The 17,001-nt window shown below is 40.3% G+C and overlaps 7 protein-coding genes across 7 annotated transcripts; 2 read left to right on the top strand and 5 right to left on the bottom strand.

The window, feature by feature from the left end:
• Window positions 1-210: 210 nt before the first annotated feature.
• On the bottom strand, window positions 211-632 carry GCK72_026257 (uncharacterized protein; the record flags this gene model as incomplete). The annotated part of the gene is made up of 2 exons (XM_053736778.1): window positions 211-295; window positions 346-632. The coding sequence occupies 2 exons, from the start codon at window positions 630-632 to the stop codon at window positions 211-213; spliced, it is 372 nt and encodes a 123-aa protein (XP_053580344.1).
• A 114-nt stretch (window positions 633-746) lies between these two features.
• Window positions 747-1,293, bottom strand: GCK72_026256 (uncharacterized protein; the record flags this gene model as incomplete). The annotated part of the gene is made up of 3 exons (XM_053736777.1): window positions 747-856; window positions 910-1,084; window positions 1,201-1,293. The coding sequence occupies 3 exons, from the start codon at window positions 1,291-1,293 to the stop codon at window positions 747-749; spliced, it is 378 nt and encodes a 125-aa protein (XP_053580343.1).
• Window positions 1,294-2,762: 1,469 nt separating this feature from the next.
• Window positions 2,763-3,185, bottom strand: GCK72_026255 (uncharacterized protein; the record flags this gene model as incomplete). The annotated part of the gene is made up of 1 exon (XM_053736776.1): window positions 2,763-3,185. One exon carries the CDS (start codon window positions 3,183-3,185, stop codon window positions 2,763-2,765), a length of 423 nt encoding a protein of 140 aa, XP_053580342.1.
• Window positions 3,186-3,750: 565 nt separating this feature from the next.
• GCK72_026254 (uncharacterized protein) lies at window positions 3,751-4,309 on the top strand (the record flags this gene model as incomplete). Its single annotated transcript, XM_053736775.1, has 2 exons — window positions 3,751-4,089; window positions 4,133-4,309. The coding sequence occupies 2 exons, from the start codon at window positions 3,751-3,753 to the stop codon at window positions 4,307-4,309; spliced, it is 516 nt and encodes a 171-aa protein (XP_053580341.1).
• Window positions 4,310-7,192: 2,883 nt separating this feature from the next.
• GCK72_026253 (uncharacterized protein) lies at window positions 7,193-9,139 on the bottom strand (the record flags this gene model as incomplete). The annotated part of the gene is made up of 3 exons (XM_053736774.1): window positions 7,193-7,326; window positions 8,763-9,057; window positions 9,110-9,139. 3 exons carry the CDS (start codon window positions 9,137-9,139, stop codon window positions 7,193-7,195), a joined length of 459 nt encoding a protein of 152 aa, XP_053580340.1.
• A 178-nt stretch (window positions 9,140-9,317) lies between these two features.
• GCK72_026252 (uncharacterized protein) lies at window positions 9,318-9,712 on the bottom strand (the record flags this gene model as incomplete). Its single annotated transcript, XM_053736773.1, has 2 exons — window positions 9,318-9,617; window positions 9,662-9,712. The coding sequence occupies 2 exons, from the start codon at window positions 9,710-9,712 to the stop codon at window positions 9,318-9,320; spliced, it is 351 nt and encodes a 116-aa protein (XP_053580339.1).
• Window positions 9,713-10,195: 483 nt separating this feature from the next.
• Window positions 10,196-11,608, top strand: GCK72_026251 (uncharacterized protein; the record flags this gene model as incomplete). Its single annotated transcript, XM_053736772.1, has 1 exon — window positions 10,196-11,608. The coding sequence occupies one exon, from the start codon at window positions 10,196-10,198 to the stop codon at window positions 11,606-11,608; it is 1,413 nt and encodes a 470-aa protein (XP_053580338.1).
• Between the last annotated feature and the right edge of the window lie 5,393 nt (window positions 11,609-17,001).

Genomic DNA, 17,001 nt, shown 5'->3' with positions numbered 1-17,001 from the left:
GTCACCTTTTGTGGGAAGCGCCCCTTTTATGCGGGAAGCAATTTCGCAATGGAAAAACGAGTAATGCGCAAAGGCACAGGCTGACGCGTTTCTAGTAAGTGATTGCGCGTCATGCGTATTCTATAACTGCAAAGTCTCTTTTTTTTTTGGCGCATCTGAAATACAGTCTTCACAATGTATCTTTTTTACAACAATTTATTATTGAAAAAATCAAATAAGATCTCCTTCTGCAGCGACCATCATACGACCAAGATCGACTTCCACCTCGTGTACACCATCCAGGATTGTGCGAAAGCTGAAAAATAAAAAGTTTTGATTCACAAAAAATATAATGGAATTCCCTACTTTGTTTCCAATTTTGAAATGTTGAGTAAATGCTCTTCCAATTTTGCAATTTCTAAGCAGAGATCTCCAATTTCTAATGATGATTGATTGTATACTTGTACCATCTCCCGATCCACAATCTTCTTCCCCTCGATAGACTTGTTGATTAAATCGCACACGCATAAAAGTTTTGAAAGCACATCCTGTAGATACCGATTCGCAATGTCCCGATTTCTCAACAAAAGATTCTTCACGTCGTGCATATTGTGAAAACCAACAATGCATCCATTGATTGAAAATTCGATCATCCTGAACAAAAATTAGAAAAGAGAAAATTTTGATCAGTAGGAATCAAAGTGACTCTGCACATTTAGTAACAAAAAACACAATTTTTTTAATTAACAAGGGTTTATTAGAAACATTTAGTCCTCAATATTATTTTCACGCTTGAAGACGAGAAGATCGTGATTGAAAAACTTGTTGCGCCGTTGAATGTTGAAGTTGGCACAGCAAATTTTGCACAATGAGAGAGCTGAATTTTTTCAAAATTGGCTAAACAAATAAGCGCAACAAAAAGCAACTCACGAAATTGTTGATATTCCTCATTGACTTGCACGACATCAATGTTGCGATTCAATTTTCTACACGTGAAACACATTTGGAGCACAAAAGTTGGATCATCAAACATGAAGAGTGGTTTCAATTGCGCAGCCTCGTCGGTTGGCATGGTCACACCTTTTGCCTTTTCAGTCATGTACTTCTAAAAAAAATAATACTAATTTTCAGTCATGTACTTTTTTAAAAATTACACAAAAAGATTACTAATTTTGGAATAGGAAATACTAGGTTAGAAAAACAATAATATAAAAAACTGACCTGATGATTCTCCTTCCATGTTCCTTGTTGTATAGGCTTGAATGGGGTAGTTTGGGACATTTTTGGTTTGAGAGCGTTTTGAATTTTGGGCATGCTTCTAGAGAAGAAAACGACAAGAATGGCAAAGAAAGGAGGGGTGAAAGAAGAGACACTTGAGAATTAATCCTATTAAAATCAGATGCGCGCCCCACTGAATGATGCAATAATAATTCAATTAGGCATACACGAGGAGTCGTCGAAAAATCAAATAATAGTGTCCATTAGGGGATTTCGCAATTCATCAACATTGAGGATTTGATCAAACTCTGCATACACAACACACACCAATCCACCAGCCGGAGTCAAATCTTTAAAGTTGAGACGAACACTGACATTGGTTTGACGAACCAGCTCGAAAAGCGAATTATCGAGGGCGACAGGGCTCAATTCAAATCCAAAAATTGTGAATCCTCTGGATCTAAACATGTCCATGTCTATCGAATTGCAACTGACATTGCTTCTAGAGTGTCCTAGAGTCTCTTGGAGTTGAATATACGCCTCGACAAACTTGTTTCTCTCAAAGTCCAAATTCATTGGGCGACCGGGAAGTGTCAATCCACAATAGTCAATGTGTACATCAGTGACACCATACGGCTTGAAATTAAATGGTGACGTGTCGAAAGAACCATTAAACGCTTCCGCGGAAACAAGACCCATGAAAATACGACGTGGCATCTTGCTAGTAAACAATGTATTTGCTGGCGCATCATAACGATTCGGTTCAATGTAAAAGGTTCGAACTTCCGAGGAGATCATTGGGTATTGTATTATTTTGTGCTCACGAATAGAAGTTTCAAGAGCATTAGCAAGTCCATCAGTGAGGTCATACTCGTGAACAAGCGCGTAGACATCGTGTATTTTAAACTTGAACAATTGTTTCTTGCGATTAAACGACTCAATCAGAAATTCACTACTGTTTGGATATGCCGTCAATTTTAGAGTACATGCATTCAGCAAACACCGCTCCTGATTAAACAAATCTGCCGAAACGTGTGCAGCCACTTGTGCTTTTCCAGTTCCACATCTTTTCAAAAAGCCGGGGCTCGTACTCGAGTCAATCTCATCGTCAAAATAGAAACCAGCAGCCGTAAGAGTGGAATCTTTGATTTCGCGTCCATACATTAGCAAATTTTCAAAATACGCCTTGTAGGCATAGTTTGATGGGTTGTGATAGACTTGTTGTGAATTCAAGTGTACAGTAAAATTCTTCACAATGGAATGGGCTATATTGTTGATTGGGGCATAAAGTAGAGTGGTCTCTGTTACAGGACTGGGCATTTCAACAGCATTACCAGCCGTATCGGTGATTTCAAACGTATAAACAAGATATGTTCTTCTCAAGTCTAGATAGGACCGCGAATTGTTTGTCAATACAAATTCCCAGGGTCCTTCGGGTTGAAACGCATTTTTCAAGTTCACCACCGTCCATCTTGAATTTCGTATACATGTTTGGGTACCAGGCATAGTTGTAAAGTCCAACGCATCGACAATAGTGTCGCGAGACTTTGGATCCATACGGCTAATCATGGCGAGAGAAAATTGGTTCGACGACTGCTTTTTGAGACAAAATGAGGTTTCAAAACGGTTACACTGTTTCCTTTTATCCTTTTTGAGGCTCCGCCACCACCACGACGTCTTTTTCCAGCTCCAGTTAGTTGACGCATTTTTTGCGCAGCCACGCTTTTCAAACTAGACTTGAAATCCTTTCCTTGTGCCAACTCTGCTGTCAGATCCTTTCCGACACTCACAAGTTGTTGACCAGCACTCGAATTGATCAGTTTTGGCAAAAGACTTAGTGCTACTCCAAGTATTCCACCTAGTCCTGCACCACGCTGGCCTCCACCCCTCTGATGGCGCATTCCCATAAAATGTCCATTTCCTGGCACATGTCTTCGCAATAGACTATAATAGTCAATTTTCGAGAGATCGACCAGTACAGGAGCCATTATAAAAACGTTTAGAGTGCAAATGTGAATCGTCACGTCTATTTATAGCCATGTTCTCTGACGACATTTCACGTATTTTGACAGAAGATGCATTTTCAAAACGTACGTTTATTGGTGTCTACAGTGCAGATGAGCTCAATTCGTTGCCAAAGTGTAGAAAGAAGCGGTACGGATTGATTGTGAATACCGATCCTCTCAACAAACCCGGACGTCATTGGCAAAGTATTTTTATCGAAAAGGACTCTTGTAACTTTTTTTGTTCACTGGGGGAGAAGCCAAACTCACATATTCTCAAATTTCTATCACGATTCAAACAAGTCTACTGCAACAAAAACAGTCAGCAGAAACAGAATCAGGTCACATGTGGAGGCTATTGCATCTTTATACAAGCTATGATGGCACGAGGATACAGTTTTGAAACATTATGCAACATTTTCGAGACTATAAATAACGATGATGAATTCGTCCGGGGCTTCCTAAAAGATACATACAGTTTCTAATTTCCCTCTCATTCCTATTTTTTTCGTCGTACCGAACGGTGACCCCTTGTCTTTCTCTCTCAAAAATGTCTTTCAACGCATATTGTCGTGAATGTGCTACACACTTTGCTGATCCATTCACCAAGGGACAACACGTTAACATTGTTCATTACGGAGTACCACCTCCAGACCCAGAAATTTCCGAGGATACATTTTATGCAATCAATTCCCATGTTCCACAAGTCCGAGTGAAAACATGTCCAGTCTGTCTCATTCATTTTAGCTCGCTTAGTGCGTGCGTCTTTCACGTGGATACTTGCCATCCAAGCCAACAATCATGCTCTCTTTTCCGCCCAACTAAAGAGGCTGTTATTTACGAATGGGAGCGTCTCGTCGAGGTGATTTATCCTGGGACATTTGCTTTGGTAAGATGAAGTACATTTACATACACATTACTCGTTTTTACAGTTGAGAAAAAATTGGCGCATCAACCGAGAGAGATGTACCAACGATGATTTTTCAAACACTTGGAACTGCACAGAGTGTGAAAAGAAGGAAAAGGAGAAAAAAAAAGGCGACGACGACGATTCGATGGAAAATGACAAAATTTTCATTGACACTGACGACGAATCTGATGAATACTAAGATTGATAATAAAAAGTGTTTATTTAATCTTTTTAAAGTGCAATACAACAATAGTGCTACCCCAATTAAATTGAATCGGTTCAGCGAATTCAGATAACATTTCAACACGAATACTATCTATAGTATTACTCATAATGGGCAAATATCGGGGGTGAGATATAGTGTGATGTATCATTTCACCATATTTTCCTCTACAGGGGATAACAGATAAAAGCTGATTCTTTTGATCTCCAACAATAACAGGGTCAACAATGTCACAGTATAGATAAATTGTGCTAACGTTTCCAAAAAGATCAACTTTACTGGGCGCCACACCAGATTTACGTACAATTGGGTCATGAAAGCCCAAAAAGTAGGCACAAGCAGTTTCAAATTCTATAAACATTATATCAGGGTCAAGAAAATCAATGTGTATACGTCCATCCCTTTCCATGAAATACAAAAACTCGTTTGCGTTCCTAATGTCTGTGGTGGGCATCCTTTTTCGAATCATTTCAAACTTTTGCTTTTCAAAGTTATATGTCGTCTCATCCATTGGCTTGATCGCAACCCTTGCCGCCGCCACATAATACTCATCCATCAAATTTGCAATCGTTTTTGCATCACTCATCATTTTCTCATTTGTCTCAATCATTTCTTGTTCATCCCTTTCTGCGCTTTCAAGGTCCTCCTTTATGGCATCTAGGGCATTTTGATGTGCTTTCTCATTTTCCGCAATATATGCTGCATCTCCTTCACTAACTTCTTCCTCTTCGACATCCTTTCCATCACTTTTTACCTCTTCATCATCAGTTTTTGGTGAATCTCCACCATTTTGACCGGCAGCAGCATCTTGGAATGCTTTCTCATTTTCCGCAATATACGCTGCATCTCCTTCACTAACTTCTTCCTCTTCGACATCCTTTCCATCACTTTTTACCTCTTCATCATCAGTTTTTGGTGAATCTCCACCATTTTGACCGGCAGCAGCATCTTGGAATGCTTTCTCATTTTCCGCAATATATGCTGCATCTCCTTCACTAACTTCTTCCTCTTCGACATCCTTTCCATCACTTTTTACCTCTTCATCATCAGTTTTTGGTGAATCTCCACCATTTTGACCGGCAGCAGCATCTTGGAATGCTTTCTCATTTTCCGCAATATATGCTGCATCTCCTTCACTAACTTCTTCCTCTTCGACATCCTTTCCATCACTTTTTACCTCTTCATCATCAGTTTTTGGTGAATCTCCACCATTTTGACCGGCAGCAGCATCTTGGAATGCTTTCTCATTTTCCGCAATATATGCTGCATCTCCTTCACTAACTTCTTCCTCTTCAACACTTTCATTATCATTTTCTACTTCTTGACCCTCATTTTTTGGTGAATCTCCGTCATCCTGGCCGACGACTGCTTCTTCAACATCCTTTTCATCACTTTTCACCTCTTTTTCATCACTTTTCACCTCCTGACCCCCATTTTTTGGTGAATCTCCATCCTCTTGACCGGTAGCAGCATCTTGGAATGCTTTCTCATTTTCCGCAATATATGCTGCATCTCCTTCACTAATTTCTTCCTCTTCAACACTTTCAGTCTCACTTTTCGGTGAATCTCCATCATCTTGACCAGTAGCAGCATTGGCGAATGCTTTCTCATTTTCCGCAATATATGCCGCGTTCCTTTCTGCTTCTTCCCTTTCAAATTCTGCCTCTTCCTGTTCCGCCGCCTCCTGCCCCTCTTTAATCTTGGCAATCTCCTCCCGTCTCAACTTTTCTTCTCTCTCCTCCTCCTCCCTTGCTTTTCGTTCAGCATCAATATTTTCATCAATTTCAGCCTGAATATCTTTAGCCTCTTGTTCCTCATCATCTTGCGCAGCTTGAAAAGCAGCTATATTCTCATCAATATATTCTTGCCTCAGTCTCTCCTCGCGTTCACTGTCGGTTTCTCGTTTAGCCCGTTTGTGAGGCTGTGACCATTCAATCGTACTAACAATGTCGATATCGTCTGGATTCATTGGTGCCTTTCTCTTTAGTCTACTCTTTCGGCGACGAGGTGGCTCATAATTCAACGAATCAATAATCTGATCCAATGCAGAGTATTGTGCAGCGGGAAAAGTTACATGTAGAGGGGGACCATTTTTCATATGAATCCAATAACTCAGAGGACGTCCGACATTCACAAAAGAATATGGATAAATCACATCAGTTGCCGCAACCACATATTTGTATCGTTCCAAATGCAAAACTTCAGGAAGATGAGTAACATATCGAGAAGAAGTGTTTTCAAACTGGGGATTTTTTACAGACGAAGGGAGTGTCAAATAAAAATCAGTCATGACACAATCTATGAAATGGAGGGGAAAACTCGACTCCTTTTATACCATTTTCCTCCTATAAAAGGACTGGTATTTTGAAATCTCTTTCATTACTTCACCGCAAAAAATGACACCCTTCTTTCTCGTCCTTTTCATACCAATGACTGCGAGTGTGAAGATTTTCACAAAGACCATGCCTGCCCAGCCCTATAATTTGCAAAATATACCCCTCGAGACTAATATGCGTGCTCATTTTCAAGGCTACGACCCCGAGGGTCAACCCATAATGACAGCCTTTTGGGAATTTGAAGATATGCTAATGGATACCGACTTGAATCTACACGTTTCAAACCGTGCGTGTGTTTGTGAAATTATTGCCCCAAATGATATGCTGATGCAATGCCAAGGGCGTCTTTATCGAGTGGAAAACAAACATATTCACGTCGTCGCTCAAGTTTCAGAACATTTTGCTTTCGATCATGTATTGAGGCACATTTACGTATATGCTCACGGTCAAATTGTACGCCTCCAACCCCATCTGAATGAAAAGATCGTACCAGTTTGGAATAATGTAAAGGAAATTCGAGATTTTAATGTAGTTTCTGGTCTTTTGACAACTCTTCATTCAAATGGCACCATTCTTGGAACAATTCTGGGCCAAGTCGATCCTGCTTCATATAGTAGATTACCAATTTTCGCTGCACCAAACGAAACTCCACAACCCCTAGAAACTAGTATATATTGCCTCGTCTATTTCTTAATCGGCTCATTATCCACACTGATTATGGAAACATGTGGACAGCAAATAGCTCAACTTCGTGGTGCTGGTGGTCTGAACTTTGAAAAGAAGCCGACACTTGTCCGTCAACTCTCACTATAAATATCTTCTTTTGTGTTACAATAACACTAATTCTATGCCCATGTCTACATCATTTGGTCAGACAACACGCCTAACTCCTGGCTTTCGCTTTCGCTTCCCCTCACAGACTACAATTATCGGTGCTACGCAATCTGGCAAAACTACTCTATTACGCAGTATTATTGAAAATTCGAGCCGTACATTTGAAGAACCAATTGACAACATTTTTTGGTTTTATGGTGTTGACACGCCTGGAATCCCAAGACATTTACCAAATCTTCGAGCAATTGAGGGAATACCAGACATTGATCTACTAAAAAGGCACAAGGAAGAAAGAAACATTGTTGTATGTGATGACTTGATGAATTTTTTCGCCAGGGACAAAAAATCAATGCACCTTTTGAATGACCTGTTTTGTTTGTATGCTCACCACATGAATTGTGCAATCTTTAATTTGGTACAATCTGCATTTGCACTACCACCCACCACTCGAAACAATAGTACATATTTGATTTTGATGCGAAACCTGTCTGATGCGGCACAAATCAAAAACTTACTTGTACAACAATTTGGTCAGAAATGGCGTGGAGCTTTCGAGGCATATCAAGATATAATGTCAGAACCCTACCAAGCAATGCTAATAAACAATGACCCCTTGGCACACTCGAGTATGCGAATCCTTTCAAATTTCACAATGTCTTATCCCATAGCACATGTGCCTGTATAAAATTTAGTTTCAATTGTGTATTTTCACCAAAAATGATTGAATTTAAATAAAAAATCTTGTCAATTTCACTCGTATTATTCAAACAAGTGCCCAAGAAAATGATTTCATCACATCTCTTTCCCCTTTCCTCTCTATGTGTACATGGCCGAGTCACCGTGGCCGAGTCTACAGCGGAGCGCACTTGTTTTCGAGTCCCCCCAGCCACCACAAGAATTCAAATGTGTCTTCCCTCCCTTTTTCCTCAATGTGTGTGTACATGGCCTAGTCTACTGTGGAGCGCATTTGCATTTCGAGTCCCCCAGCCACCACCAGAACAGTACCTAAATAGAAAAAGACGTTCTCCACCTTGTAATTTATTTTGAAAAGATGTAAAAGGATATTGCAAAAGAGAAGCAAACATTGTAAAAGATGAAAAATTGTCAATAAAAAAGTAATTAAAAAGGTGTAAAAGAGAAAAGGGTTTGAGGGAAAATGTCGCTGAGGCTGTTGTGATGGAGATTTTTGGGTCTGGAGGTGGGAAGACTCTGCAAAAAAAAGATTGTAACTAGCGAAGAAATTGTTTGAAAAAACTTACACCAAAATCTTATTGTGCTGAAAACGATAGCCCTCAGCTCTTTGGCAGCATCTTTGAAAGCCGCCTGTTGTAGTGGTAGCGGCACACGCTCCAGGAAAAACCCTGCCTGGAGTAGTTGATGTCTCCATGTACGCGTTCCTCGTCGTGATCCCTGTAGGGCCACCATTATTTCAAAAAGAGCTTGGTCGAAGATCCACTCATCTAGGAAACCACCAGTTTCTCGGCGTGCATCACGGAGTTGATTCCCGAGATTTACGATTCTTACTCTTTGTTCCTCCGAAGGGAAGGGGCAGAGCTGAAAATAAAATAGCTTTTGGTTTTCAATAAAGAAAGTACAATAAACAAACCTGGTTCAGTAGTCCATCTAAGTAGTCCATTGTTCGTTGATTGAATTCTGAAATTAAATACTTGACATTTCGTAGCTATTTGGAAATTTAAAATTTAGACAGAAAAAAGATATCAACAAGGTATCAGACCATTTGTTACAAACAGTGAACAAGACGGGTTCTAAAAAATAAAATCGTATTATTTTTAAAAAAATAAGACAAATGTTGTTTACTCTAAATTAACAAAGGCTAGGCGCCGTAGGGCCTTATAGGCCCTCTCGAGAACTCCTCTCGGGAAGTCATCCAAAATGTTCGATTCGAATGCTTCAAAAAGCTCTTGACCAAGGTCATACACCACCATTCTCCAGTCATTGAATGCTTCCGCATCAGCGGCTATCATCTGCAGCGTTCCGATCGTGATTTCGATTAGTTCACGAAGCTCATTGGGGATGGGATAGTTGACAGAGAGGGGCCACAAATCTGTTATGACTTCATCAAGTTGATGAAGGACCTCGCCGTTCCATTGATTCTGAAATTTAGCTTTCAAATGATATAGACTATGAAAAAACTCACTCCTCGCAGGATTTCACGGATATATTCTCCGAAAGTTGCTTCAGAAGGCATGTCTACAACACTGAAAAACGTTACACTACTCGTAGAAAACCAAGAAATTTATAAAAGATTCAAGCGTATAATAGACGATTTCGAGAAAGGACTAGGAAAAAAATATGAAGAAGTGTATGTGGTAGGGGGTGCCTATATAAATGTGCATCAAATGTACAATCATTTCATTTCAATCATGGCGGCTCAGTTAATCATTCACACTGATTTTTTGAATAAAGTCATGAAACAGAATCGCGCTACTATACGGACGGCAACATCAAAGCAAATCAATATTCTAGTTGAGATTGTTTTCAACATGTTAAATTCTAAAAATATTCCACTAAGTACGAAAGAGGTCAACAATTTGCGCCCAATTCACTCTACATTGGTGCAACTTTCGAGGACAAACAATGTTGAGAGTGCACGAAAAATACTATTTAAGCTATCGAAAACTCAGTTGTCTTCTTTCATTATTCCCTCACTCGTCGCTGCAAAGCTACACTAATGAAGTTGATACGCAAGTATCATGTTATTCCCTATGAAAACGGATTTGCCCTAGAGTCTGCGAAGCGGTTCCTAGAAACTATCCTATCGGACGCTAGCCTGGATGCCAGTACGAAATGCCGATTCTATCAAGACATGCTTTATCGTATACGTAATCATAGTGATATGCCTATTGTTAATGACGAAATGATGTCGATTGTGCGCGAAAACTATAATCTACACTCTGCACTAACTACAGCAAATGAAATCATGAAGGATGAGGTGAAAAGGGAAGAAGGAATGGAGCAAGAGGTTGTGAAAAAGGAAGAAGAAGAAGTGGATTCAACAAAGACAGAGCCTACTATCGAAGAAACGTTTGGCAAGTACGAGCAGCATGAGATTAACCCAAAGGCACTAAAAAAGGAACTGAAAGATGAAAAATTTTTGCCATATACGACTACAGTTCCCGTAAAGAAGGAAATCTTGCCACCAAAAGTCATTCAAGATACCCCACAATCCCCGAAAATTGCTCAAACTGTGCCAGATTCACACAATGTTGGACCAATGCACAACTATCGTGGCTTTCCCGACTATCGTTATCTACCCTACAAGGCTCCCATGAAGAAAAGACGTATTTCACAACAAACACCAAATAGAGGAGTGAAGAGAAAGGCTGAAGATGATGGTCCAGAAGAGGGAAGGAAACGAGGAAAGTGGGGTATTTCAACGATAAATGGTTTAAAAAAGGAGAACGTAAAAGCCTCGGCGTCGTCGAGAAAAAAAAATAAGAAGAAGAATGGAGTAAAGAAAGAAGATGGAGACATGAAACCCAAGAAAAGGGGGGTGGAGCATAAAGGGGAGGACTACCGTATAATCAAGAAGGAGATTAAGTCAGAAGACGTCAAACCGGTCAAGAAGGAGATTAAGTCAGAAGACTTCAAACAAGTGAAGAGCGAGATCAAGTATGAAGAGGACAAACCTACAGTTAAGGCTGAGACCTTTATTAAACCTATTGTTAGACGTAAGATTAAAAAATATCCGAAACGGCAAGACGAAAAATCCACATCAAGACGTGAGGCTAACAATAGAAGCAATATTCAACTACCCCAAAAGTCCAAAAAACGCGAAATCAAAGACAATGGAACCATTTGGCAAAAAATAAAGAAGGAACCTGACCATGTGACAAGCGACCCCGTCCGTGGTGAGCCAAAAAAAAACGTCCGTGGTGAGCCAAAAAAAAAGTACATGAAATTGGAAAAGAAGAGAAGGGTGCCAAAGAAAAAGCAAGGTGTTATGAATGCACGAAAACGTAAATTAGACTCTACGATACCCGATTCCACCAGCACGGAACCTCCTTCCAAACGTCGTGTTATTCGAGGCTCGGGTGCGGCTCCTCCTGGTTCCCGAATTTATTGCAGGCTCTGGAAATTTTAAAACCTATATAAAGTGTGTATGTGATTATCTCTACTATTATTTCTCTTGTTTTGTAAATGGAAAAGGCAATAAAAGATGCGTATACAAACGAAAAACATCCCTGTGCATTCACTAGTGTTTCAAATGTTCACAAATATCTGAAACCCCGATTTAAAACTCTCAAATATGACCAAGTTGAGAAGGTTTTGGAAGATCTCGAATCTTTTACACTCCATCGTCCAAATCAGTCGCGGTTTCCTCGATTAAAGACTCAAGCTTCGGGATTGTACACTGATTTCCAAATGGACTTGGCCGATGTGTCGAAATATAAAAACCACAATGATGGTGTAGTGTTTTTGCTTGTTCTCGTCGATTTGTACTCGCGAAAGCTTTTTGTGAGGCCCCTAAAGTCAAAGAGAGGCGAGGAGGTGGCAGATGCCCTTGAATCAATTTTCAAAGACTTTGTCGATACGCCAATAACGATTTATAGTGATGACGGAAAAGAATTTTACAATTCAAATGTGAGTGCTTGGCTCAAGGAAAATCATGTCAATTTGGCATCTCCTAAAAGTGAAATAAAGTGTGCGGTCGTGGAGCGCGCAAATCGGACTCTGAAAACTCGTTTGGCAAAGTACATGACTCAAAAATATGGACACAAATATATTGACGTTTTGCAAAAGGTCGTGACGGGAATAAACAACACTATAAATCGAGGAATTGGGATGAAGCCGGTAGATGTGCAACATGGAGATTTTAGTGTGCCATTTCCAAAACCAGAAACTGCCAAAATCAAATTCAATAAGGGTGATCATGTACGTATCGCCTCAAAGAGAGGACATTTTGACAAGGGATACGAGCAAGGATGGACGACAGAAGTCTATGTTATTAGTGAAGTGATTGCTGGAAGACCTGTAACCTACAGAATTGTCGATACTAATGGAGAGAAGGTTGTTGGTATTTTCTACACTCGAGAATTGACAAAGTGTACATATGATCCAGACGGAAACTATAGAATTGAGCAAATTCTAAAAACTCGAACTGTGCGTGGAAAGACTCAACATCTTGTTCGCTGGGAAGGATATGGACCTGAATTTGATTCTTGGGTAGATGCGAATGGACTATTAACATTATAATTTATTGTAAAAAGCAAATAAACTAGAAATAAGACCCGTTTTTTTTCAAAACATGTAATCATCATCAAATTCAACATTTTCACATCGAGTTCCAAATGGTTTTAACACTCCAGTCTCATCAAAATGACCTTTATCCATCATTGGGCGTACTCTTTTCGGCTCTATGACGGTTCGAAGTCCATCCAAAATGTTTGAGCCTCTCTTCATTCGCATTCTTCGCACAATTGTTTCCTGATTGCCAACACCATCCAGCTTTGCAGTGACCTAAATCTTGACAAATTATAAATACACTAGTCAGAAATCCTCACCATTTTGCGCATTGTCTCAAAATTGATCTTATCCATAGTCTCAGAGTTTAGCGTGATTCCTTTTGCCTTTGTCACATAGCGATGATTGCCTTGCGCGTCCACCATTTTCAGCGCATAGACTTTTGGTGCCATTGCAACAATCTCTTCAATTTTCCATCCGGATGGCACTTCACTAGTCAACTGCCCGAGTGCATCTCCTTTTAGTGACTTTAGCGGATCTGTTCCTCGCTTTTGTTTGAAGATTATAGAGTCGGTATCTGAAAAAAATCGCTTGAGACGAGACTATTCTGTGAAATACATACCACAATAAATCAGATTCTCGGCTCCGACCAGTTGCATCGCCTTGAACAATTTGATTCGCGCTGCCGATGTTGTGAGGGCTCCATACACGATACTCGTAAACTTTGCAGTCTTCACATTCTCCTTTAGAGGGCGCCGCGCCACCAGCACATGATGCTCTCCCCATTCTTTGAAACATTTTGGTTCATAGCCTGGTTCTTCGAAAAATTGCCAAATTTCGACCGCTTTTGAAATTGGAATTAGGCGTGTTTCAGTTTTGAGTGGATTTTGAGCAAATTTTCCCCAAACACTATTCAAGAAGAGCTTTGCAAAACTACGAAGTCCAGGGTTATGTTCGACCTTGTCCAGCTCTATCCATACACTGTCCTTGTCGAAAATGTCTTGAGCATAAGCGAGTTTTTCCTGTAGAGTCATGTCCGCTCGTGGCCATCCAGAAGCTTCGTGTTTCATCTTGAGGAGTGGTTTCATAAAGCTCTCAAAGAATCCTCCACGGAACCATGCTTTCGGTTCCCAATGCCAGGCCTCGTGATATTTCAAAATTTGGTATCCCTCTTGTTGGGCCAATTTTAGCTCATCGGTACACCACACACCAGTAAAATATCTCTCTGATATTTTGGTATGCGTACACGGGCCGCTTTGTTTTGAGAAGGCACAAGACTTACACAATGGGAACAAGAGTTTCGAGTCGGTTCGAACCGGAGCGACGGGTATTGGGCATTGTGGAGGTGGCAGCAAATCACAATAGACAAGTCCATTATAGGCAATTGGTTCATCAGTTGGTGCGAAATTTTCCGTAATTCGACGAGGCGCTCCGCGTGGGTAGACGGTGCCCTTGATGTTGATATAGGGGTAGAGTGAGCAAAAATCGAGAAATTCGATTGAAAATTCATCATTTGCAGTGACCAAACTTTGAAACTGTTGAGTCCTTCCTCCATTCATTCCCATTCTTGGATTGAGGTGAGAAGTGTAGCTGCACTGAAAAAATTATTGATCTCTACTACATGAGTGAAAAAACTTGCATTTTTGAAGAATTTTGCCATTTTTTCATTTTTCTGAAGCATTTCTTTGATTTCACACTCCCAAATTGTATGAAGATTGTAGCCGGCCTCTCGAATAACCTGCTCCCTTTCCACTGTTTTGTCCCACAATTGCTCAAATGTGACATTTTTGTTTCGTGGGCATTTGGCTTCTCGATCGAGGTAGCATTTTGGACAGCCATGCCACATGCATCCGTGAACCTCGTAGACATCTAGAGTTTTGGGATCGAATCCATCGACAAAGAATCCGGGTCCGCCACACTGTACATAATGCTCTCCATCTTTTCGAAGCTTATGGACAAGTTCCAGCCCCGGCGTCTCGTGTTCCAACCATAGCAAATACTTGAGGGCATACTTTGAATTGTTTCGGCCAGGCCATCCATTTTCGGGGATGTATCCAATGTCTCCCGTCTTGATGTGCTGATATTTTAGCACAAACAAAATGTACGAAGCAAGCGTTGGACTCTGGATGATGGGGTTCCAACCATTACAGTGGGGTTCGCATAACTAAAAATAAAACTGATCAAATTGACAAGAGAAAGAGAAAAGACGCACCTTTATAAAATTCACCACTGCCTCCGTTAGAATTTTGACATCATTTTTGCAATAGTCGACAATTTCTTGGTCAAAATCAAATGGATGATCCTTTGCGCTCTCATACCATTCTTCAAACTCTGCCCTCGCCTTGACACCCATAAGTTTTGGCTCATAGTAGTCGATTGGAGGAAGTGTTGGCAAGAGTGCTCCATAATTGTCGGGATGATTGAATAGATATGGAAAGTGTCCTTTTGATTTTGTAGGAAGCCCAAAAGCACTGGGGAGTTGATCCAATTTCATTGCCATGTATCGTACAGAGTCGCGAAAATGAAGTGTGTTTTTCTTTGTCAGCTTTACATTTGCAGAGATGAATGCCGAGCCAGACATTGTAAAATCGGGTTCATACGGCTCCTTTCTCATCAATTCCTCCAATGTGAATACGTGATCATAGCTGAAAAGGGGAAAATTTGTTTAGAAATTATTGGAGGGAGCTTACCGGCCACCATTATGAGCAATGACGTACGCATTCACAAGTCTTGGATCTTCTTTTAGGAATGATGCAAATCTTTCAATGACCGACCCACTTTCTTTATCCTTGTACGATATCGTCTCTATTTTACCGCATCTTTCGCACTCGCCTCCTTTACACGTTTCGCAAACCAGTTTATAACAAATTAGATTAGGCACGTGTTTCACTCCAAAGTTGTCGGTTCCTGAAAAAAAGAAAACAATGTTTTTGTCATTTGATGATATCAACTCACCTCTATACTCTCCACTTTTTACTACAATTGTTTCAATGTCATAAATGACAATAGTCCACTTTGATTGTCGTTCTAGGGCACGGTTTCTTGAGGCTTGTGTTGGGGCGGCATGCACACAATCATGATATCCAGACACCTTTTCCATACAAACGTTGCAAAAGTCTGAATTGTAACACACATGTTTGTCTTTTGCATATTCTTCTCGGCGATGGATGACGTAGCATTCCTTGCATCTATAAGAAAAAAATTGATTAAAAAATTTGAAAAAAACTCACTTTTCATAGCGACTGCAAAACGGGAGTGATTTCGTTGATGGCTTTATCAAGTGAGCATCATAACATTCTTGACTGTAAAAGTTAATGTTACATTCTGCACAGTAGATTTGCATCGAGTCGAGTTTTTGGATGCAATTATCTCTGCCACATCTCTTACATTCTTCCGAACACTTTTTCCAATGCTTGTCATCGGCCAGTTTATGACATTTGAAACAAAATCTCACACCAACTGTTGGGCAAGTGGGTTGGAAGAATTCATAATGTTCTTGGGCGTAAAAGATTGGAATGAAGCCTTTGGCAGACTGGTTCTCATCGAAAACTACCGTAGGCACAGCCACTCCATCTTCTAGAGCCCACACACGAATTCGGTAATTGCTCAAGTGCTTTGCAAGCTTTTTCAAATCATCAAGAGTGTGCTCTGATTGCCTTTGCCTCATTTTTGCAGCTTTTAGTAGTGCCTTGGCTTCTCTTAATTGAGTTTTTGGGCGTGATGTGTTCTCATACTAAAAAAAAAGAATTTTTGGACTTTTTTTAGAATAAAATCGACTCACTTCTGGTCTAACCAGTCTTCTGTAATTATTGCTTGTGCTATCGGATTTATTGTTTTGCATATCACTCCATGCCATTCCAATAATTAGTGCCTTGGGGAGACAGTGTCCAGTTCCGACAACATTACAACTCTTTAGTCCAAATTTACGCTGAAAGATGAATATTAGGAGAGAACTTGCAAAAGTTTGAACATACCAAGATTTGATCGGGAATACGATCTCCTTTTCCCGGTCTTGCTTTTGGAGGACGCGTAAAGATGCGCATGGTGAAGATCATCGCCTCATCCATTGCCAATTCTTTTTTTGATTGACTATGACGGGCTATTGTGTTTATTAGAGTGTGGCCGTTTGCCATTTGATACGTCTTATGCATGATATAAAATCCATCATCATCGTGATAGCCAGGATGTTGGAGGTTTATCCAAAATTTAGTAGTGTGCAAGTCTCCTCCACACTCTTTTATCATGGCACGAATAAAAATATCAAAAAGTCTTCCAATGTTTTGGTCAAGGCGC

Source organism: Caenorhabditis remanei, chromosome X (genome assembly GCF_010183535.1).
Source record: "Caenorhabditis remanei strain PX506 chromosome X, whole genome shotgun sequence".
NCBI lineage: Eukaryota > Metazoa > Nematoda > Chromadorea > Rhabditida > Rhabditidae > Caenorhabditis > Caenorhabditis remanei.
This window is presented reverse-complemented; position numbering and strand designations above follow the sequence as displayed.